The following is a 24,017-nucleotide window of genomic DNA, read 5'->3' as shown; positions in this document are numbered from 1 at the left end:
GGAAATGCAGACCCCTACCCTTAAGGGCTCTGTCTTCTTTGAATGATTTGAAAGGGGAAAGTGGTGGCGTCTTTAGACTCCCACTTGAGATTCTGTGTGAGTGGACTGGCAAGAGAGGCTGCTGGACTTCACAGGCAGGGCCGTGGATTCACTGGCTGGAGGCTTCCCGGACAGGCCCTGCCGCAGCTTCCAGGGGCCTCACTCTCCACCCACCTCCCTTGCGTGGAAATGACCCCTGCAGTCATTCAGTAGGGGGAGCACGCGTGTCTGGGGTGAGGCTTTGTTTTTTCCCTAGAGATGCCCCTTCACTGTGTGGGAAGTGTAGTCCACGCCGACCGAGGAATCTGTGACCTCCTGTGCCGCGCAGACCGCGGCGATGTGGCTCTTGCTGTGCTTCCCAGTAACTGGACTAACTGCTCTGCTACTGGTGCTATAAGTCAGAGGAACCGGAGAGACAGGCACACGTGGGTGAAGGGCCTCACGTCACACATGTCCACGCAGCGTGGTCCCAGGACCGTGGGTGTGGGAAAATTAACTGAGAATTACCTTTCAGGAAAAGAAACCCAATTCAGGTAAGTCAGAACTTTTGCTACCATAAGTAACACAGTAGTGCCCGTTTCACCAGCTCACCTGAAAGTGGCCTTCCCTCTCAGACCCAGCTGTGTGGAAGAGAAGGCCAGCTGGCATGGGCAGGGTGCCGCTGGATCCAGATGAGGGTGGACCGGGTCTCCACCTGCAAATCAAACCCCTCCGTGAGAATCAGAAAGTGAGTCTATTTACAAACTGATTATAGATCCAAACCCAGGAACACAAAATCCACAAGCATCGTAAACAAAAGCCAGCACCGCCTTGCTCCGCTTTCGTGTGACAGAGAGACCCAAAAGTTGAAAAGAAAAACAGAACCGTAGAAAGCACTGAGGGAACACTGAGCCCACTCTGCTGTTAGAACGGCTCTGATGGGTTCGTTTTGTTGTAAAAGTGATGTGTGCACGGCTTCGGGAATCCAAATGTTGTCAACGGTGATGTTCGGGGAAAGCTGCTCCCAACCACCCACAGATAACAAGGCCACGGTTGCTGAGCCTCCTCCCGGGAGTTCCCTCCACGCACACACCCGGGCTGTGCGCCTGTGTGTGAGACACACCTGCATGTGCGAGTTCTTTGCCTAAAGGAAGTACAGTATCTGTCATAGTTTGCTTTGGGCTGTTTTCATTAAACTAGGTTTTAAAATGTTTTTCTGTATCCCCATACGTAGACCGATTCTCACCTTTTTAACTGCTGCCTAGCACTCCACTGTACTCCTGCGCCATCATTCACATACCCCGTGGATGTGGCTCTCAGTGGTTTCCATTGCGTGAGTGGCCTTTCTAAACACCTGCTCTTTCTGGCGACTTCCAGCGTTGCTTCTCATGTCTTCTGAAAAGGAGTTCTCTCTCTCCCTACAGCACATGATGCCGTAGTTTATTCTAGGATGCATTTTTGTATTCAATCTTTCTAAAACTGGTGCATCTTATAATGTATGGTGTCCATAGTTTAAATGATGGAGTTTTTATTTTTCTTTCTCCAAGACGTTCTTATGAAGTAAGGTGTGGCCAGGTGCAGCGGCTTATGCCTGTAATCCCAGGACTTTGGGAGGCTGAGGTGGGAGGATTGCTTGAGCTCAGGAGTTTAAGACCAGCCTGGGCAACATGGCAAAACCCGGTCTCTACAAAAACAAAACCAAAATTAGCTGGGTGTGGTGTTGGCGCCTGTAGTTCCAGCTCCTCGGGAGACTGAGGTAGAAGGATTGCCAGAGCCTGAGAGGTTGAGGTTTCAGTGAGCTGAGATCACATCACTGTACTCCAGACTGGGTGACACAGTGAGACCCTGAAAAAAGGAGAAAGAATAAAGGGAGGGAGAGAGGGAGTGGAGGAGAAGGAAGGAAGGAGAGAAGGAAGCAGGGAAGGAAGGAGTGAAGGAAGGAAGGAAGGAGGGGAGGAGGGAGGGAGGGAGGGAGGGAGGGAGGGAGGGAGGGAGGGAGGGAGGGAGGGAGGGAGGGAGGTACCCAAACTGATGTTCAGTCCAAACATCTGGGCTTTAAAAACTCCATCATTAAAATTCATTCCAAGAGTTGCTTTAGGGTGGAAATGACTTTCCAGTCTGAGTGCAGGCACTGCAGCTCCCCTGGTTAAAGTCCTGGGGTATAGACGCATTTCCAGTTAACACACAGAAATGTTATCAGTTCACTCAGTCTGTTGCGGGAAAAGTATTAACACAAGGTCTTAAAGAACAGTCTGAGTCCTCTCGTGATTCCTGTGCCACGCCCTGAGCAGCGGCGGCTGGTCAGCAAATGAGGGCTTACACAGACAAAGGCAGGGACAGCGTGTGATCTGGGCACTCTGTCCAGCACCACACATGGTGGACGTTCTGTCTGATGGCTACATTGGCGGCCCCCAGGGTCTGAACCAGTCTGTGGCCCTGTGAGCAGCATCTTTCTGCCTTCTCCACCCTCCCTGCCCGACGAGGGCGATCGCCCAGGACTTCCTACTCCGGCTCTGCCTCGGGCAGGACAGGCTGGACGACCTGGGGCCCTGGTGGTGCCAGTGGGGACCATGACCAGCCGGCAAATCCAGGGGGCAGCTCTGTCTTGTCCATACACCAAGAAACCGGGGAGCACGGAGTCCCAGAGGCCCTGACAGTGGGCATTGGTGCATCCCAGGGTTCCACAAAGCATCGCCTCACCTTGGACACGTCTGCACTGTCAGAGTCCTTGAATGTCACATCGAGGCTTTGCTTTCTCCCTCTCCTATCTTAACGGTTCATTTTTAAGTTTGTTTCAAAACAAAACTAGCCCTGGCAATTTGCATGCCCCTTCGCCCAGAGCCAGCAGCTGTTAATATTGGTCCCACGGACTGATTATACTCTCCTCTCTCTCACGGCACACATGCACATGCACACATATGTGCACACACACACACACATGCACACACACACACACACACACACACACACAGAGGCAGTGACCATGGCAACGATTCTCAGAAGCTGCTGGGTAGGGACTGGCCAGATCAGCTCTGCTGCGGTCTAGGGCCACTCTAGCCACCCTGCAGGACACCGGCCGGGCCCCTGGCCTTCCAGGATTTTTAGAAAGTACTCATCCCTTGGTGTTAGATTTTCTTTTTCATAAATCTAACATTAGGTTCTTTCGTAACCGCTTCTCAGCCTTTGGGCTAAGATCAAGTACAGATTTATTTGTAAAATGTTAGGAGCCTCAGCTTAAAGGGACTTGTGTTATTTAAAACCAATCTTTAAAAAAAAAAAAAAAACTACTAAGGAGGCAAGCCTGCTTCTCCTTTTTTTTTTTTTTTTTTTTTTTTGTGACGGAGTCTCCCTCTGTCGCCCAGGCTGAAGTGCAGTGGTGTGACCTCGGCTCACTGCAACTTCTGCTTCCTGGGAAGTGATTCTCCTGCCTCAGCCTCCTGGGTGGCTGGGATTACAGGTGTGCACCACTGCGCCCAGCTAATTTTTGTACTTTTCTTCAAGATGGGGTTTCACCATGTGGGCCAGGCTGGTCTTGAACTCCTGACTTCATGATCCGCCTGCCTTGGCCTTCCACAGGTCTGGGATTATAGGCATGAGCCACCGCGCCTGGTCTTTCTCTTAACACTAATTTGGGGGACCCTCCCTGGTGGCCTGGAGTCGGCAGTTGAGCCCACGCCCTGCTGGCCTCTGGGCAGAACATCGTCAGCCCAGCAGTCGGGCCATGGAGGCCGCTTCTTCAAGGCCTTTGGTTAAACCCTCTCCAGGTCCACACTGTGCTTGGGACCACATCTCAGGCAGGCGTCTCTCACCCTGCCCAGCCAGGACGCTGGCAGCTCTGCGTCTCCAGAAGGGCATCTCATCCCTCCGCTGACCAGTGAGAACCCCAGGAGCCCAAAGGCGCAGCTGTGGAAGGGGCTCTGCAGCTGCGGCTGGCAAACAGCCCCTCCCTTCTCCTTGCCTGCCCCAGGGGTTGCCCGGGGCTGGCTACCTAGGGAGGTGTTGCCCACCTGGTCTTCATGGCTTCAGGGGAAAACGGGCACAGAACAAGCAGCCATAAAAACAGAAGATGCTGGCCTCTCTGCGCACGCAGGGAGATGTGCAGAGACCCTGGGGAGAGGAGCATTGGAACCACAGTGACATGAGCAATTCCACAGGCACAGATGGAGCCACAGGCAGGATGTGTGCCCCCAGGCAGGCCGTGGTGCCCTGAGAGCACAGCAGGGAGGCCGGGCAGAGACCCAGCGGGAGGGAGGCCAGGGTGCAGCCACGGAGGGGAGGGAGGGCAGGCAGCTCCAGGCTCATCCCCACAGGGGCAGGAAATGGCAGTGCAGGCCTCTGGTGTTCATGGAGGCCCAGGACACGTTTCCTAAGCACTGTTGGCCAAGGGCATCCAAGTCCCCGTCAGACACCTGGGGGCCGGCGTGATATTCGTGTTGCGGCTGAGGCTGGTCTGTGTTCTGAGCAGGCCCCTGGCATGGCCAGACAGTCGCAGGCCCAGCTGCCAAGAAAATCCCGCCCTGCCCTTCTCCTGAAGGAGGAAACTTCGGCTGAGGGTGTCCCCTGCCCGAGGGGTCTCCCATCAGGGCCAGGCTGACTGACAGACGAGCCCAGCATGGCCACTGACTGGGCAGAAGAGTGACCGCCAGGCCTTGCTGGCTGGAATGTCCCCAGCAAAGAATGTGCCTTGGCGCTGCTGTCCATGCCATGGTGGGCCTCCATGCCACGGCGGGCTCGGCTGTGTCTCCTGCACTGTGGTGGCCTCTGGTCTCCGTTGTATTTTCAAGCAACCTCTGTGGCTGGCCAGAGCCATCGACAACTAAATCAGGAAAGCCGGGCACCTGCTGTTTATATTGGCCCCTGGGAGGAAGACATTCCATTCTCTGTGGGCTCTGCAGCTCATCCAAGTGCCAAGGGGACACTGAGGGAGGCCTACTCTCGCCCCACATTGCTGGGCATGCAGTGGTCATACCAGACGGCTGGACTCCAAGCTCCACTCTGACCAGGGGCCTTTGCGGGAGGCTTTGAGGAGTGGGGCTGATAGCCCGAGGGGCAGCATGGGCTCAGGCACATGGGGACGTGTTCACTCAGCAACCAGGCAGCAGCAGGGGTGGCAGTGGGGCAGAGGGAGGGGGACCTTTGCCTGACTGTGGGACTGGCAACGAGGGAAGCCCCAGTCACAGTGTGCCTCAGCTGATGCTCAGAGTCCTCTGGGCAAGTTGGCCAAAAGTCCTGGGGCCTCTCTGAGTCCGTGACTTAGGGGTGTTCTTGGCATCCATGCTGTTCCCCATTGTGGGAACACAGAGGTCTGTGTGGGTCGTTGTGGATGTCTCGGAGCTGGGCCTCTGGGAAAGGCTCCCTGAGGAGGGAGTGTCTGAGCTGGGTTGTGAAGGATGAATAGGAGCTTGTCAGGGAGGCAGCAAGGCTGTTCCAGGCTGAAGGCCAAAGTGAGGTTGAACATGGAGAGGGCAGGCAGAGTGCAGGCTGGAATCGGCAGGAAAGAGAGGAGGGAAAGGGGGTTGTGCAGTGGGTGAACCGAGTCTCCGAGGGTGCTGCTGGTGTGGGTGAACCGAGTCTCCAAAGGTGCTGCTGGGTGGGTGAACCGAGTCTCTGAGGGGCTGTGCTGGGGGTGGGTGAACCGAGTCTCCGAGGGTGCTGCTGGTGTGGGTGAACCGAGTCTCCAAAGGTGCTGCTGGGTGGGTGAACCGAGTCTCTGAGGGGCTGTGCTGGGGGTGGGTGAACCGAGTCTCCGAGGGGCTGTGCCGGGAGTGGGTGAACCGAGTCTCTGTGGGCGCTGCTGGGGGTGGGTAGGCTCCACGGGTGCTGCTGATGGTGGATGAACTGAGCCTCCCTGTGCTGGGGGTGGGTGAACTGAGTCTCTGTCGGTTGCTCCTGGGAGTGGGTGAACTAAGCATCCATAGGGTGCTGCTGGGGTGAGTGAACCGAGTCACTATGGGCACTGCTGAGGGTGGGTGAACCAAGTTTCCAAGGGTGCTGCTGGGGTTGGGGGAACCGAGCATCTGAGGGTGCTGTTCGCCGCCCACGGGTCTGTTGTCGGCCCACCCTGCTGTGCCCAGTGCTGCTGTGGCCTCGGGAAAGTGGAGATCAAAACCAACACGTGTCTTGCCCACAGAGGGGCCATGCTCTCGTGGGGAGCTGGGCAAAAAACAGAGGTGACTGGTTGAAAAGTGCTCTTGGATCTTAGAAAAAGATGAGTGCTGTGACACCTGTTGTCACCGGTGAGAGACACCTGGACATGCCAGCAGCAGCCGTGGGCGGTGGGTGCCCAGAATGCCCTGACCAGTGAAGTCCAGAGGGCAGAACACGCTGAGGCGGGGACAGCTTGTGCAGACCCCAGAGGAAGGAACCGCCTGCAGGTTCAAGGAACCCAGAGACCACAGCACCTCTGGGGCTACTACCAAGGGTGGGATGAGAGGGTGAGCGCAATAGTGGATGGTGGGTACAGGCCCTTGTGACAGGGAGGGGCAGCCCAGCTAGACGGCAGGAGAGGCCAGACCAAGGGAGGACCTCGGTTAACGATGACTGTGGAACACAAAGGCTCCGTGAAGGGGCTGTGGAATCCTCCCTCACTCCCGCCGAGGGCGTCGTCCTGAGTTGCTGACACCTCCAACAGCCGCAGCAAAGTGGGGCTCACCCCAAAGAGGACTTTCTAGGTCTGGCTGAACTCCCTAATCCTCAGCAATAAACCCAGAAGAGCATCCTGATCTCTGAGAGTGAAAACGTTTCTCAGATGATCATGCTGCGGGTAAAAGCCTGCTGTGATGGCTGAGGAGCTGGATGGGGCAGCCAAGCACGTCCTCCAAGGTCACCTCTGTGTGCCGTTCACTCTGTGGGATGCTGGCCAGGTCTTGATGACACCCTGACCTCACAAGTGGTTATAGACTTAGAGCTAAAGTGCATTCCCAGCCACCGTGACTCACAAGGAGGACATGCAACCTACGAGGGTCCCACCGACATAGCCGCACCAGCCGGAACAGGGTCTCAGCCTGGACACGGGGCTACCAGTGGGGGTGGTGGTCCTGTCACCCAGTTGCCCACCTGAGGTCAGGGAAGTGGGAATTTAGAAGTCAGCGTGGAGCTCCATTTACTCCCCTCTTCCAAACTCGCTTCCTATCAAGGCAGGAGGATGAGCTAGTTTAATTCCAGCTGTTTTTCATCTTTCTATTTGGACAGTGGGACTCAGGAGCCATCAGCCAGGGATGTGGGAAGTGGCAGGTTGACGTCACATGTGGCTGAACCTGTGGTCTCTGTATTCAGATGATCGCAATGTCCCCACCACAAGCGGTCAGTGTGGCTGGTTCAGTCATCTGAATGATTCACCTGCAGAGTCATTCAGATGACTGAAATGCCCAGTGAGTGGGGACAAAAACCTGTGACAGGCTCTGTTGACAACAGCCTGAGATCACCCTCCTCGGGTTAAGGAGCACAGCCCTCCTTAGGCAGCCGAATCACAGCAAAGGGGACGTACCCGGAGACGCCTGATGGAAGACAGGTAGGGCCCTGGACCCTGTGATGGCCAGCGGGTGCAGGTGCAGTCTTTAATGGGAGCACGATGCCCCAGGCTGGTCCCCAACCCTGAGGTCGACTGCTCCTCTGCCCTCCCCATCCCCACAGCGCGGTGGACGGTACACCCGTCCATTCTGGGTTCAGGGGGTGTGGGCAGCCACTGGCCAGGGCAGTTCTGGGGCCACCGCGATCGCTTTACCAGCCACGGGGACACAGCAGCTCCTTCCTGGGCGGGCTCGGATGACTCAGAACAAGGGTGTCCCTGGCCAGGACGCACAGCTGCTCCTTGGATCAGTTTATTTTTACAGTTGTCCCCGCCCACTGCATGCGGTGCCCTTGCCCAGGTTCAGAGTTTTTTCCCTGTCTCCTCCTCGGTGGGTTTGGAAGGAGCATCTGCCTCAGTGGTTCTTGAGCATCGGAGTCACCAGGAACTCCTTAGAATGCAGATCCCAGGCCCTGCCCCAGACTGTGGATGGGAGGTGTTGGCAGAGCAGCCCCGAAATCTGGGTCTCAGCAAGGCCTCTTGAAGCACCAATGCCCGCCAGGGTTTGTGGACAAACAGCACACACTCTCTGGAACTCACTGAACTGGGGAGGAAGGCATCTCAGGGAGGCTGAGGAATCGGGACCCTGTGTTCCATCTGTGGCCCTGCCACTCCTTCGTGTGGGGTCTGCCCTGGGGTCATTGCGTGCCCAGGGCAACGCGGCCACGTGGTCAGCCACCGTCACCTCCCCCATCACAGCTGCTCGGCAACAGATTTTCACAAGGAAATCTGTCCATGGCTTCAAAAACAGAGCTCTCTCTTTTGGAAAATATGCAGAGAAACACAAAAAGAGAAGTATGTTCCCACATTTCCTTCCAGTCTGTTTTCAGCCTATTCAGCTTCTTGAAAACAATTGGATCAGAGTGAGCTTTTCATTTGGTGCCGCATCACCAGCCGCGTCCAGCCGCCGACTCTCCTCCCACAAATGAGGACGTGCCCTTGTGCAGCCGCCCTGTTCTTCGACATCGAGGGTGCTCTTGGTTTCTCTTTTTTTTTTTTTCCACAGTTGAGTTCTTTTTTTTTTTTAATTTTTTATTGGATTTTAGGTTTTGGGGTACATGAGCAGAGCATGCAAGACAGTTGCGTAGGAACACACATGGCAGTATGCTTTTCTTTCCTTCTCCCTTTCACCCACGTTTGGCATTTCTCCCCAGGGTATCCCTCCCCCTCCCACTGGCCCTCCCCTTTTCCCCCCAATAGACCCCAGTGTTTAGTACTCCCCTTTCTGTGTCCATGTGTTCTCATTTTTCATCACCCGCCTATGAGTGAGAATATGCGGTGTTTCATTTTCTGTTCTTGTGTCAGTTTGCTGAGGATGACGTTCTCCAGATTCACCCATGTCCCTACAAACGACACAAACTCATCATTTCTGATTGCTGCATAATATTCCATGGTGTATATGTGCCACATTTTTCCAATCCAGTCTATTATCAATGGGCATTTTGGTTGATTCCAGGTCTTTGCTATTGTAAACAGTGCTGCAATGAACATTCGCGTACATGTGTCCGTATAGTAGAACGATTTATAGTCTTTTGGATATATACCCAGTAATGGGATTGCTGGGTCAAATGGAATTTCTATTTCTAAGGCCTTGAGGAATCGCCACACTGTCTTCCACAATGGTTGAACTAATTTACACTCCCACCAACAGTGTAAAAGTGTTCCTTTTTCTCCACATCCTCTCCAGCATCTGTTGTCTCCAGATTTTTTAATGATCGCCATTCTAACTGGCGTGAGATGGTATCTCAATGTGGTTTTGATTTGCATCTCTCTGATGACCAGTGACGATGAGCATTTTTTCATATGATTTTTGGCCTCATATATGTCTTCTTTCGTAAAGTGTCTGTTCATATCCTTTGCCCACTTTTGAATGGACTTGTTTGTTTTTTTCCTGTAAATCCGTTTGAGTTCTTTGTAAATTCTGGATATCAGCCGTTTGTCAGATGGGTAATCTGCAAAAATTTTTTCCCATTCTGTTGGTTGCCGATCCACTCTAGTGACTGTTTCTTTTGCCGTGCAGAAGCTGTGGAGTTTCATTAGGTCCCATTTGTCTATTTTGGCTTTTGTTGCCAATGCTTTTGGTGTTTTGTTCATGAAGTCCTTGCCTACTCCTATGTCCTGGATAGTTTTGCCTAGATTTCCTTCTAGGGTTTTTATGGTGCCAGGTCTTATGTTTAAGTCTTCAATCCATCTGGAGTTAATTTTAGTGTAAGGTGTCAGGAAGGGGTCCAGTTACTGCTTTCTGCACACGGCTAGCCAGTTTTCCCAACACCATTTGTTAAACAGGGAATCCTTTCCCCCTTGCTTGTTTTTGTCAGGTTTATCAAAGATTGTATAGTTGTAGATATGTTGTGTTGCCTCCGGTGCCTCTGTTTTGTTCCATTGGTCTATATCTCTGTTTTGGTACCAGTACCATGCTGTTTTGATTACTGTAGCCTTGTAGTATAGTTTGAAATCTGGTAGTGTGATGCCCCCCGCTGTGTTCTTTTTGCTTAGAATTGACTTGGCTATGCGGCTCTCTTTTGGTTCCATATGAAGTTCATGGTGGTTTTTTCCAGTTCTGTGAAGAAAGTCAATGGTAGCTTGATGGGGATAGTGTTGATTCTGTAAATTACTTTGGGCAGTATAGCCATTTTCACGATGTTAATTCTTCCTAACCATGAACATGGAATGTTTCTCCATCTGTTTGTGTCCTCTCTGATTTCATTGAGCAGTGGTTTGTAGTTCTCCTTGAAGAGGTCCCTTACGTTCCTTGTGAGTTGTATTCCAAGGTATTTTATTCTTTTTGTAGCAATTGCGAATGGCAGTTCGTTCTTGATTTGGCTTTCTTTAAGTCTGTTATTGGTGTAGACGAATGCTTGTGATTTTTGCACATTGATTTTATATCCTGAGACTTTGCTGAAGTTGCTTATCAGTTTCAGGAGTTTTTGGGCTGAGGCGATGGGGTCTTCTAGGTATACTATCATGTCGTCTGCAAATAGAGACAATTTGGCTTCCACCTTTCCTATTTGAATACCCTTTATTTCTTTTTCTTGCCTGATTGCTCTGGCTAGAACTTCCAGAACTATATTGAATAGGAGTGGTGAAAGAGGGCATCCTTGTCTAGTGCCAGATTTCAAAGGGAATGCTTCCAGTTTTTGCCCATTCAGTATGATATTGGCTGTTGGTTTGTCGTAAATAGCTTTTATTACTTTGAGATACGTTCCATCGATACCGAGTTTATTGAGGGTTTTTAGCATAAAGGGCTGTTGAATTTTGTCAAATGCCTTCTCTGCATCAATTGAGATAATCATGTGGTTTTTGTTTTTGGTTCTGTTTATGTGGTGAATTACGTTTATAGACTTGCGTATGTTGAACCAGCCTTGCATCCCCGGGATGAATCCTACTTGATCATGGTGAATACGTTTTTTGATTTGCTGTTGCATTTGGCTTGCCAATATTTTATTGAAGATTTTTGCATCTATGTTCATCATGGATATTGGCCTGAAGTTTTCTTTTCTTGTTGGGTCTCTGCTGGGTTTTGGTATCAGAATGATGTTGGTCTCGTAAAATGATTTGGGAAGTATTCCCTCTTTTTGGATTGTTTGAAATAGTTTTAGAAGGAATGGTACCAGCTCCTCTTTGTGTGTCTGGTAGAATTCGGCTGTGAACCCGTCTGGACCTGGGCTTTTTTTTGTGTGGTAGGCTCTTAATTGCTGCCTCGACTTCTGACCTTGTTATTGGTCTATTCGTAGTTTCAGCTTCCTCCTGATTTAGGCTTGGGAGGACACAGGAGTCCAGGAATTTATCCATTTCTTCCAGGTTTACTAGTTTATGTGCATAGAGTTGTTTGTAATATTCTCTGATGATGGTTTGAATTTCTGTGGAATCTGTGGTGATTTCCCCGTTATCATTTTTTATTGCATCTATTTGGTTGTTCTCTCTTTTCTTTTTAATCAATCTGGCTAGTGGTCTGTCTATTTTGTTGATCTTTTCAAAAAACCAGCTCTTGGATTTATTGATTTTTTGAAGGGTTCTTCGTGTCTCAATCTCCTTCAGTTCAGCTCTGATCTTAGTTATTTCTTGTCTTCTGCTGGGTTTTGAGTTTTTTTGATCTTGCTCCTCTAGCTCTTTCAATTTTGACGATAGGGTGTCAATTTTGGATCTCTCCATTCTGCTCATATGGGCACTTATTGCTATATACTTTCCTCTAGAGACTGCTTTAAATGTGTCCCAGAGGTTCTGGCACGTTGTGTCTTCGTTCTCATTGGTTTCGAAGAACTTCTTTATTTATGCCTTCATTTCGTTGTTTACCCAGTCAACATTCAAGAGCCAGTTGTTCAGTTTCTGTGAAGCTGTGCGGTTCTGGGTTGGTTTCTGTATTCCGAGTTCTAACTTGATTGCACTATGGTCTGAGAGGCTGTTTGTTATGATTTCAGTTGTTTTGCATTTGTTGAGCAGTGCTTTACTTCCAATTATGTGGTCAATTTTTGAGTAGGTGTGATGTGGTGCTGAGAAGAATGTATATTCTGTGGATTTGGGGTGGAGAGTTCTGTAAATGTCTATCAGGTTTGCTTGCTCCAGGTCTGAGTTCAAGCCCTGGATATCCTTGTTGATTTTCTGTCTGGTTGATCTAATATTGACAGTGGAGTGTTAAAGTCTCCCACTATTATTGTGTGGGAGTCTAAGTCTCTTTGTAAGTCATTAAGAACTTGCCTTATGTATCTGGGTGCTCCTGCATTGGGTCCATATATGTTTAGGATCGTTAGCTCTTCTTGTTTTATCGATCCTTTTACCATTATGTAATGGCCTTCTTTGTCTCTTTTGATCTTTGTTGCTTTAAAGTCTATTTTATCAGAGATGAGAATTGCAACTCCTGCTTTTTTTTTTTGCTCTCCATTTGCTTGGTAAATCTTCCTCCATCCCTTTATTTTGAGCCTTTGTGTATCCTTGCATGTGAGATGGGTTTCCTGGATACAGCACACTGATGGGTTTTGGCTTTTTATCCAATTTGCCAGTCTGTGTCTTTTGATTGGTGCATTTAGTCCATTTACATTTAGGGTTAATATTGTTATGTGTGAATTTGATACTGCCATTTTGATGCTAAGTGGCTGTTTTGCCTGTTAGTTGTTGCAGATTCTTCATTATGTTGATGCTCTTTAGCATTTAGTGTGATTTTGGAATGGCTGGTACTGGTTGTTCCTTTCTATGTGTAGTGCCTCTTTTTTTTTTTTTTTTAATTTTTTATTGGATTTTAGGTTTTGGGGTACATGAGCAGAGCATGCAAGACAGTTGCATAGGTACACACATGTCAGTGTGCTTTGCTTTTCTTCTCCCCTTCACCCACATTTGGCATTTCTCCCCAGGCTATCCCTCCCCACCTCCCCCTCCCACTGGCCCTCCCCTTTTCCCCCCAATGTGTAGTGCCTCTTTTAGGAGCTCTTGTAAAGCAGGCCTGGTGGTGACAAAATCTCTGAGTACTTGCTTGTTCGCAAAGGATTTTATTTTTCCTTCACTTCTGAAGCTCAGTTTGGCTGGATATGAAATTCTGGGTTGAAAGTTCTTTTCTTTAAGAATGTTGAATATTGGCCCCCACTCTCTTCTGGCTTGTAGTGTTTCTGCCGAGAGATCTGCTGTGAGTCTGATGGGCTTCCCTTTGTGGGTAACTCGACCTTTCTCTCTGGCTGCCCTTAGTATTTTCTCCTTTATTTCAACCTTGTTGAATCTGACGATTATGTGCCTTGGGGTTGCTCTTCTTGCAGAATATCTTTGTGATGCTCTCTGTATTTCCTGCATTTGAGTGTTGGCCTGTCTTGCTAGGTGGGGGAATTTTTCCTGGATGATGTCCTGAAGAGTATTTTCCAGCTTGGATTCATTCTCTTCGTCCCCTTCTGGTACACCTATCAAACGTAGGTTAGGTCTTTTCACATAGTCCCACATTTCTTGGAGACTTTGTTCATTCCTTTTTGCGCTTTTTTCTCTAATCTTGGTTTCTCGTTTAATTTCATTGAGTTGGTCTTCGACTTCAGATATTCTTTCTTCTGCTTGGTCGATTCGGCTATTGAAACTTGTGCATGCTTCGCGAAGTTCTCGTATTGTGTTTTTCAGCTCCTTTAATTCATTCATATTCCTCTCTAAGTTATCCATTCTTGTTATCATTTCCTCATACCTTTTTTTAAGTTCCTTAGTTTCTTTGCATTGATTTAATACATGTTCTTTTAGCTCACAAAAGTTTCTCATTATCCACCTTCTGAAGTCTAATTCCGTCATTTCATCACAGTCATTCTCCGTCCAGCTTTGTTCCCTTGCTGGTGAGGAGTTTTGGTCCTTTCTAGGAGGCGAGGTGTTCTGGTTTCGGGTGTTTTTCTCCTTTTTTCGCTGGTTTCTTCCCATCTTTGTGGGTTTATCCGCTTGTCGTCTGTGTAGTTGCTGACTTTTCGATTGGGTCTCTGAGTGGACACCCAGATTGCTGATAATGAAGTATTTCTGTTACTTGGTTTTCCTTCTACCAGCCTAGCCCCTTTGCTGTACGACTGCTGAGGTCCACTCCAGACCCTGCTTGTCTGGGGTGCACCTCTAGCAGCTGTGGCACAGTGAGGGATGCTACCCGTTTCTTTTTCTGCTATCTTTGTCCCAGGATGATGCCTGCCAAATGTCAGTCTTTTGGATATAGAGGGGTCAGGGAGCTGCTTGAGGAGACAGTCTGTATTTTTTAGGAGCTCAATTGCTGAGCTGTGAGCTCTGTTGTTCCTTCAGGGCTGTTAGGCTGCTATGTTTGATTCTGCTGCAACAGAGCTCATTAAAAAAACCCTTTTTTTCTCAAATGCTCTGTGTCGGGGGGTTCGAGCTTTATTTTTCGATGTCCGTTGAGGTGTCCTGCCCAGCTAGGAGGCAGACTAGCCACTGTTTGCCTGCCAAGTCTCCGCCCTGCTGTTGTGTGATTCGCCCTGTTCCTGCAGGCTCTGCTGTGGTCTCCGCCACGCCCTGCGGCGGAGTCTCTTCGTTGTAGCGTGTTGCCTCGGCAACGGTGGGCTGCGTCAGCAGTGGGCGTGTATCTCAGTAGGGACAGGTTGCCTCGGCAACGGGAGGCTGCGTCAGCAGTGGGCGTGTATCTAAGTAGGGACCCGTTGCCTCGGCAATGGCTGGCTGCGTCAGCAGTGGGCGTGTATCTCAGTTGGGGCGGGTTGCCTCGGTAGTGGTGGACGCCCCTCCCCCACAGAGCGTCTCGGACCGTCTGCTGGGGATAGTTTGAAATCGCAGTTTTGTTCCTCCCACTGGGTACCCCGAACGCTCTGCCCCTGCAATCCCCTGGGCTGGCCTACTGTCCAAGTCTCGTTCAGTCTCAAGTCCAGCCCTCTCAAGTCTCAGGTTGCCGGTTCAACAGGGCACCCGGACAAGCACGCCCTGTGGGGATTGCTGGGTAGGGCCGGCCGCCGCCGCCCTGGCTGCCGGCTTCGCCAGGCAGACTTACTGCCTGGCGTCCCGTGTCTTTTTTATACTTGGGAGTTTCCCCGTTCTGTGGGCAACAAAGATCAGTCTGGAAATGCAACTCTGACTCACCTCTTTGCAGATTCAACGAGAGCTCCAATCCTGGGTTGTTCTCACAGCGCCATCTTGAGTCCTCCTCCGCTCTTGGTTTTTCAACATCATAAACAGCACCGTGAAGGTGGCTTCGTGAAGGTGGCTTTTCCTGAATACTTGAGTCTGTTCTTCATCTCTGATGAGCTGAATGAATGGGCCGGGCGCGGTGGCTCACGCCTGTAATTCCAGCAGTTTGGGAGGCCGAGGCGGGTGGATCACAAGGTCAAGAGATCGAGACCATCCTGGTCAACATGGTGAAACCCCATCTCTACTAATAATACAAAAAAGTAGCTGGGCATGGTGGCATGTGCCTGTAATCCCAGCTACCCAGGAGGCTGAGGCAGGAGAATTGCCTGAACCCAGGAGGCGGAGGTTGTGGTGAGCCAAGATCACGCCATTGCACTCCAGCCTGGGTAACAAGAGCAAAACTCCCCGTCTAAAAAAAAAAAAAAAAAAAAAAAAAAAGAATGAATGACTAACAGGTGTGACAGCTAAGATTCTGGGTGCCTCTGCACAAAATTACCATCTGGAGAGGTCAGAGACGGCTCCACCCCCAACACAGACAGGGGGACCTTCCAACTTTTCTCCTGTGGTCAGGGCTGCTCAGGAACAGAACTTAACCTGCACCTGGGCTCAGAAAACACCATCAAATCACAAAGACCCCGTCTCTCCAGCCAGGACCCACTTGGTCCCATCTCTTTGAAAGCTGGGCTGGTGGGAAGGAATCCCTGGTGGGCCTGCAGAAAAAGTCTCACTGAGAAGGGGCAGCATCGCTCAGACCTCCAGGCAGCCCCCAGCCCCAGGAGTCCTCTGAGCCACTGTGAAAGCCATTTTGAAAGAGGTTCTGGAAACCCAGCCAGGTGATCCCAGCCCTCCTCCCTTCCTCTCTGCAACTCCCTCCTCTCTACAGTCCCCTCCTCCCCATCTCTGTATCGAGGCCCACCCTCTCCTGCTCCTGGGGGACGGCTGGCCACTGCAGTAATACTTCCTGCCCAGGAGCTTGTGCAGAAATTCATTCCCCCTCTCCACCCACCGCAGACCTGAGCCGTCTGCCGAATCTTCAGAATCTCTGCTGTAGGGACCCAGGTCCTCGGGATCATGGCAGAATTTAATATGTCAATTTTATCTCTCGTACTTAAAGGTAGAGACATACACAGGCCACACAGAGAATAGACGTTTCTTTATACTTTGCTGTTTTACCTACTGTACAAGCAAAATGTATTTGTTAAATTTTTAAAAATACGTTGCATATGCAAAGCGGTTTTCCAAATGATTTCACAAAGCTGTTCAACGTGAACTCCTCACGGCCTTAGGAGGAGAGTGGGTCAGATGTTCCTTGCATTTAATAGGAAAACAGTGACCCAGAAAACCTTTGGCACCCTGACACCCCCGAGTTCAGGGACAGCCCAGAAGCCAAAGCTCCTGGTTCCCAATCTCTTTTTCTCCCTACCAGACTCTTGGGGCCCCTGAGAACATGGGATTGGCCCATGAGACACGTTCTATGGAGTCATCTTGGAAAAAAACGATGATAAAATCAAGTGACGATTTGTTTTGTTCTGCAGGAAGCGCGGCAAGACCTGCAGTGACATCATGTCTGTTGACGCCCAAGCCCTGAAGAAGAAGATGGGCAAGATGGCCTGCGACCCGGCCGCCCGCGCCATCCTCAGCAGCCTGCTGCTCTACGTCGCGGGCCGCGCGGACCGGCCCCCGGGGACAGAGGCCGGGGAGAGCAGGGCCGGCCGCCAGCCCCAGCCCCAGCCCCAGCCCCAGGAGGCCGCCCAGCGGCCCACGCGCTTCCAGCTCCTGCAGGCCAAGTTCCTGGGCCCTGGCCGGGAGCGCTGCCTCAAGAGGACCCGGGAGGTGGGCCGGCTGATCTCCAGGGACAAGCAGGGGCCGGGCAGGGGCCTCGTGGGCGCCACCATCAACAAGCTCCTGGAGAAGACCAGGGAGCCTACGCCAAAGCCCTGCCCCAGCGAGAAGCCCCGCTGGGGCCACCCGGCCGGGAAGAGCCCTGTGAAAAACATCCTCAAGAAGTTCCTGGCCGCCGAAGAGAAGGAGGCGAAGGAGAAAGAAGCGCGAGAGAAGCCCCCAGCGGAGCGGCCCAGAGCGCAGGGCCTCCTGCCGAAGATCATGGGCAAGAGCTCGGTGCTGGCCAAGCTCCGCGAGAAGTTCGAGCAGAGCAGCTGCCTGTGCTCCGAGGCCGGCGCACTGCGGCTGCGCACAGAGGAGCGGAAGAGGCGGAACCTGCAGCGGAAGAGGATGCACCGGCCGGAAGTGCGCGTGCTGCACACGGCCGCCATGGCCAGCACCTGCGTCAGGACGCCCCCCGCCCGCTTCCTGGCCTGCACAGCCGATCCCCTGCCGGCCCTCAGCGTCGCCACCGTCGTCTGCGGCCCCAGGAGCTGGCTGTCCCATTGCACCAAAATCAGCCACTCGGTGGCAAGGCGGCAGCCCAGAGCAGAAACCAGCATGCCCCCCAGTGCCGGGGAAACGGGGCGCAGTGGGAACAAAGCAGAGGGAAAGGGGCCCCTGGAGGAGGAGCCCCAAAGACTGCCTAGCTCCTTGAAGCCCGGGACGCCACAAGTGATGGCTCGGAGGGATGGCCATGCTGGCCCCTCACTGGCCCCCTCTTGGGCTCCCTACACAGGCGAAGCCCATCCTGGCTTGGTGCCTGCATCATCCTCACTGGGACCCGCCAGCCCGTGGGGCCCCACGGCAAAGAGCGCTGCAGACGACGTGCAGGAAGTGAGGGGAGCCACAGTCATGTGGTGTCCTGGTCCCATGGGCGAGGGTGCAGGGGAGGGCCCTGAAATCACCATGACTGTATGCAGCTCAGAAGATGAAACGGAAGGAACAGGCTTCCCAGACCCAGGGAGAGACCCCCTTTTTGCCATCCAGAAGTGTTTCCCAGAACAGAAGGTGCCAGAACACATCCCACCCCTGAACACGCCATCGGTCAGGGCTGCTGGGACAACACAGCCCAGCACGGAGCCTCCACGGATAACAGTCCAAATCCCAGTCGTCCACGAAATGCCAGCCTCTCCCACCACGCTGCAAAATGCATCAAGTGGTGAAAACCAACGTTCTCGTATTTTTGGAGGAGAGAATGTGGCTGAAAAGGCACAGACAGAGTTTTCCACCGTGGCTGAGAACAGAAGGGATAACCGAGCCCCAGTGGAACCCAGCAAGCCTTCAGGGACACAGGTGAGACTTGGCGCCTCCTCACCACAGGGATCGCGAGCAACTCTGCATCCGGCGGCAGCGAGAGGGGCTTCAGGCGCCAACCACCGTGTCCCAGAGACGGCTCCAACACAGAGAACTGAGACGGATCCTGCTGGCGGGAAGGGAATTCTCAAAGGCAGCTTTGACAGTTCACGCAGTCCCAGGAGTCCTGAGGATATTTCAGGAGAGAGGACCTCTGACCTCAGAGATGAGATGCATCTGTTACAAGAATCAAATGAAATATCTATGCAGAACAAGGGCTCAGCAGCAAATTCTCCTGCAGCCGAGAAAAACCCTCTGAGGGGAAACACGGGCTATGCCTCCGGCGGCCAGCAAGTGCCATCCCCGACGGGAAGAAATCCAACAGGTGCCCCCACGTTGCTGGCAACACCATCCAAGGAGCATATAGGGCCTGGGGGTGTCACCTCAACGGGCACGAACATGCCCAGCTTGAGGGAGGAGCATAGAAGGCCGCGGCTAACAGAGTCCGCCCAGACCCTGAAGGCAGCCAAGGAAATCAGCCATGATTTTGGAGAGAACCCACTGTCCTCATTAAATGAACCACCCAAACCTGGTATCAAGGCCTGTGGGGAGATGGCAGCTGCAGGGAGTGCTGTGAGCCTTGCCACACCAACACCCGCACCAGGTGGCACCCAGAGCCCTGGAGACTGCATAGTGGGAGAGCCGGAGATGCTGGGCCAGGAGGAATACAGAGCCTTGTCTGAAAGCCATTCCAGAGGAGAGGCTCTCCCTCCAGACCCCCACAGCTGTGGCTTCCTGGCCCCCTGGGGGTCCTCAGAGCCCAAGAGTAGAGTGGCAGGCAGGAGCCTCCTGAGAGGCACGGCCCTCACCCGGCACCCAGCGGAAGCTGCAGCCCTCAACCGGCACCCAGAGGACACTGCAGCCCTCGCCCGGCACCCAGAGGGCTCTGCAGCCCTCGCCCGGCACCCAGAGGACACTGCAGCCCTCGCCCGGCACCCAGAGGACACTGCAGCCCTCGCCCGGCACCCAGAGGACACTGCAGCCCTCGCCCGGCACCCAGAGGACACTGCAGCCCTCGCCCGGCACCCAGAGGACGCTGCAGCCCTCAACCGGCACCCAGAGGACGCTGCAGCCCTCAACCGGCACCCAGAGGACTCTGCAGCCCTCACCCGGCACCCAGAGGCGCCCCGATTACACATTTCAAATGCATCAGCAGCCATGGGAGACAAAAAGGATGTACCTGTGGAAGAAAACCTTCTGGGTAAAGGCACAAAGTCTGGAACTCCTGCTTCCAATCATCCCAGAACACAGGCCAGGAGTGTGGCAGGGTCCTCCAGCCATGGCCCTGGTGGCCTGCCATTGCCTTCTGAGAACCCACAGGGAAAGGACAGGGAGGGCATCAACTCTCCTCGTTGGGCAGAGCCTGACCATCTGCTTCCTGTGGTGCCTTCTGCAGAGGTGGACATGGGGTGGATGGGTGGTGCCCACCAGCGGGACCCTCCCCATGTACAGGCACACCTGCCCCTGACTGCTGGTGACACACAGGCAAAGCTCTGGGCCAGTGTTTCCGAGCCCAGGACCCAGGCAGGTGAAGCCCAGAAGTGTCCCCTGACCCAGAGTGGTGAATCTCAGAAGCGTCCCCCGACCCAGGCAGACATGATGAGGCAACAGAGTCACCAGGTGCAGGAGGAGGCCCCCGAGCCCAGTGATGCAGGGAAGAGGGTGGCGCCCCTGGGCCTGAAGGTTGTGCTGACTACAGCAAAAGAGCCTCGGACACAGTGGGCGCAGGATCTGGGTGGGGACAAAGGGACGGCCATTGGGGTTAGGGGTGCCTGCCAGCGCAGTGATCTAGGTCAGCAGCGTCCACAGGGACCCTGGGAGGAGCAGGGGAGGAGAGCAGTGCAGGGAGAGGGCACCAGGGCTGCCGAGAACCCAGCAGCACCTCCAGGGGACCCCAAGGGGCTGGGAAGCCTGGTGGCCCAGGGGCAGGCTCAGGAAAAGGCCCAGGGACAGCCCCAGTGGCAGATCCAGAGAGAGGTCCCGGGACAGGCCCAGAGGCAGATCCAGAGAGAGGCCCCAGGACAGCCCCAGAGGCAGATCCAGAGAGAGGCCCCGGGACAGGCCCAGAGGCAGATCCAGAGAGAGGCCCCGGGACAGCCCCAGAGGCAGATCCAGAGAGAGGCCCCGGGACAGCCCCAGAGGCAGATCCAGAGAGAGGCCCCGGGACAGGCCCAGAGGCAGATCCAGAGAGAGGCCCCGGGACAGCCCCAGAGGCAGATCCAGAGAGAGGCCCCGGGACAGGCCCAGAAGCAGATCCAGAGAGAGGCCCCGGGACAGCCCCAGAGGCAGATCCAGAGAGAGGCCCCGGGACAGCCCCAGAGGCAGATCCAGAGAGAGGCCCCGGGACAGCCCCAGAGGCAGATCCAGAGAGAGGCCCCGGGACAGGCCCAGAGGCAGATCCACAGAGAGGCCCCAGGACAGGCCCAGAGGCAGATCCACAGAGAGGCCCCAGGACAGCCCCAGAGGCAGATTCAGAAAGAGGCCCCAGGACAGGCCGAGAGGCAGATCCAGAGAGAGGTCCAGGGACAGGCCTTGGCCTGTGGGACAGTGCCTCGGGCCTTGGAGCAGCCCATTAGTGGTACAGCTGAGCTAGTGGCCACTGCTGGCAGGAGTGGAGGGTCTGGAAGCCCAGTCCCCAGGGACAATGGACAGTGGAGGGGCAGTGGACTAGGGGAGCCTAGTGCCCAGCACCCATCCTCAGGAAGCTGCCCCCTCGGGGGCAAGAGCATTGCCACTTCTCCCCTGGGCTTGAGAAAGAGCCCGGCTGAGCCCATGCCTGATGCTGGGAGCTGGGGGACTCCCCAGGCCCCAACCCAGGAGGGGCCCCCAGACCACCCCAGGGCCAAGGGGGACCTGCAGGACGCGATGGAGGCATCAGAGCCTGAACGTCTCAAGAGATCCACGCGCCTGGCCAAGTACAAAGCCCAGAGCTTCAGTGACCAGAGGGCCTTCGATTTGTCCTTCAGACCCATGAGCCTCAGGGCCAGTGACACCTTTGAGCTCCCCAAGTGAGGCCCGAGTCCAAGCCGAGGCTCGCCCAGTACTGCGGCATCCGCTCATCGGGGCCTTCAGGCGTCTCCAAATTTGTTCTGGAGCGTCCCCTACAGAGACGCCTGTTTCCATCATTTTCTTACCCTTCTTCGCAAGCTGACCTTGGGAGGACTGAGTTGTGTCACCCCACCGATTCCCAAGGCCGCTGGGGTGAGAGAGGGGACCCTGCCCTCCTAGCAGGCGCCCAGCGGCACCACAGCAAGATCTCTGTGGCCAAGTGCACGCCACACTCAGCTCTGCCCCCACCTGTACCCCCAGTGCATCCTGTGTGCAGCTGGCTGCCCGGTTCCCACACGTGGGAGGTGCACCCAGCACTTAGGAGTCTCTACACACAGCAAGGAGCACTGAAAACCCACACACCAAGCAGAAGGCCCTCCAAGTGGGCCAGGAGCACGGCCCTCCACTTTATAGAGGAGGCCTGGGTGCTCTCTGAGGAGAGCTGTGGCAACCAGCCCTCCTTCCAGACACGAGGGTCCCCTCTCTCACTGAGGAAGCAGGCCTCGGGGGTCCGGGGGTCCCGGGGGTCCCTGCCCCTGCTGTCCCGGGAGCTGCAGCCGGGGCTGGGGTTGGCCTTTCGGAGACACCCAACTGCAGAGGCTGACAGAGCGGCCTCTTTGTCCTGTTGGTAGCCCCCATGCAGGACGGGGTGGGGGGTCATTCTCCCTGGGGCTGGGGGAGCTCAGGGACCCCCACGTCTGTGTGGCTGCCCTCCCACTCCAGGCACAGCGGCACGGCCCTCACTCTTTACCTATTTGGGGTTTGAGGCAACAAGCGGCAAGAATGTGATGACAGACACGGGAGATTAAACTATGTTCACTGGCTGTTCCCTTTAAAAATAAGAAGCAATGGAACCTGTGTTGCTATTTTTAAATAGACCAGAGAGTGCTCTGGAGAAGCCACTGAGTGGTTTTATTTTAAGTGATGGAAAAAATGGCGAGAATATCCTCCAGATGACAGCTCTGGAAGCGTCACGCCTGAACCCCTCTCGCCGTCTGGCGGGCACAGAGTCTGTGAGCAGCCAGGAGGCCACCTGCTCGGCTGGCCCGTCCTCTCTGTGTGTCAAATGCAGCCCAGCGTGACGCTGCCCTCAGCTCAAAACACCAGAGCTGGTCTGTATGCAGGAAAAAACCGCAAGTGACTTCATGGGATTTGGAGCGGTCCGTACGTTCACGCGAAACTGAGACAGTGACATCCGAAGGTGGCTCGCTGAAGTGTTCGCACTGCAGACGCGACCGCCATTCCTCGAAGGCCCACCCCTCCCGGGCTGAAATACTGTATCAGAAGAGCCGTGCCCTAACCACCCCCACGGGCATGTCCTCGAAGGCCCACCCCTCCCGGGCTGAAATACTGTATCAGAAGAGCCTAACCACCCCCACGGGCATGTTACAGAAAACCTGGAGGTGTTTTTTAAAAAAGGAAAGAAAACAGGATATTTATTTTAGCTTCTTAGCGTCACTAGTTCTGTGTATTTGAGCAGCTTGTCTGCTGCCTCCCCCAGCAGTTTTTGACGGTTTCTGGGTGCTGACAGGCCCGCTGTGAGCCGCACATCTGTGGGTGCAGGTGACAGCAGCCAGGCGGTGGCGCACCCTCCGGCCGAGTGAAGGTCCCCAGACAGCTGTGAGAGTGTGGCCATGTTCGGGAGGCTCAGTCGGGGAGGGTCACTGTCGAGGACTTTACAGGCTCAGTGTCACTTACTTATTTCATTGTTAGGGCACCTCTGCTGCCTGAGTCACGACCTCTCAGTTATGTGTTAAGCTACAGCTACTTGTAGCTGTATTTTCCTTGTCATATTCTTTGTATATAAACAACTCTAAAATGGGTTAGTCAGAAAAAAATCACTAAATGTCATTTGTTGTATTCTCTGTATTTTTACTAACATTTTACTGGAAATAATTTCAAAAAAAGGAAATAAAATACCTTTCCCATTACAAATCTCTTCCTGGCATCGTTGAAGCTACTGCATGAAGGAGGCAGGACTCAGGCCTGGGGCCAGAGGCAGGCTCCCCGGGTGGACGTGGCCAGCCTGGGGCAGTGGTCCTGGCAGGAGGGAGGGTCTGGCCAGGGGCCCAAGTGGGAGGAGAGCCGCTTAGGGTGTCCTTGGAGAAATAAGGCCATGTGCTCCCCAGACCCTCCCTCAGTCCAGTCAAGACTGTGCCTGCCTCGGAGCAAGGCCTGGGGAGCTGGACTTCAGCCACTGCACCTGGGCCTCGGGTGGCTGGGCGGCCAGAGGGCTGGGACACCGCAGCAGACAACAGAAAGGAAGGAATATGGTAACAGGGCCAGCCGGGCAGTGGGACACCCTCTTCCCGCCAGCAACTCTGCAACTCTGTGTGCAGGGGAACTTTGTGAGTGACTTTTCATGACGATTTAACAGCGATTGGTTTAAGCTCATGCCAGACCCAGCCGGGAATGCCGGTATCCGAGCCACCCCTGTGTCGTGGGTGGGCGTGGGGTCTTGGCATCTGGGGAGGAGGAAAGCTTGTTCCCCTGAATCAAGCTGACACCTCGAGTCTGAGAGCACTGGAAGGCACCCAAGGCTTTGGGATGGTGCAGGCAC

General features: G+C 53.8%; 1 protein-coding gene across 2 annotated transcripts in view; it reads left to right on the top strand.

Moving 5' to 3' along the window:
* The window catches only part of ADPRHL1 (ADP-ribosylhydrolase like 1), a 52,277-nt gene extending 28,885 nt beyond the window's left edge, over positions 1–23,392 (top strand). The window contains exons 1-2 of one of the 2 annotated variants that reach the window (XM_035294680.3): positions 7,409–7,528; positions 16,708–23,392. In XM_035294680.3, coding sequence (XP_035150571.1) covers positions 7,518–7,528; positions 16,708–21,421 — 4,725 coding nt within the window. In that variant the 5' untranslated portion in view covers positions 7,409–7,517 and the 3' untranslated portion in view covers positions 21,422–23,392. Of the gene's footprint in view, positions 1–7,408; positions 7,529–16,707 lie in introns of those variants that run through there. The other variant, XM_003731916.7, reaches the window with a different exon arrangement.
* Positions 23,393–24,017: the final 625 nt, after the last annotated feature.

Source organism: Callithrix jacchus, chromosome 1 (assembly GCF_049354715.1).
Source record: "Callithrix jacchus isolate 240 chromosome 1, calJac240_pri, whole genome shotgun sequence".
NCBI lineage: Eukaryota > Metazoa > Chordata > Mammalia > Primates > Cebidae > Callithrix > Callithrix jacchus.
This window is presented reverse-complemented; position numbering and strand designations above follow the sequence as displayed.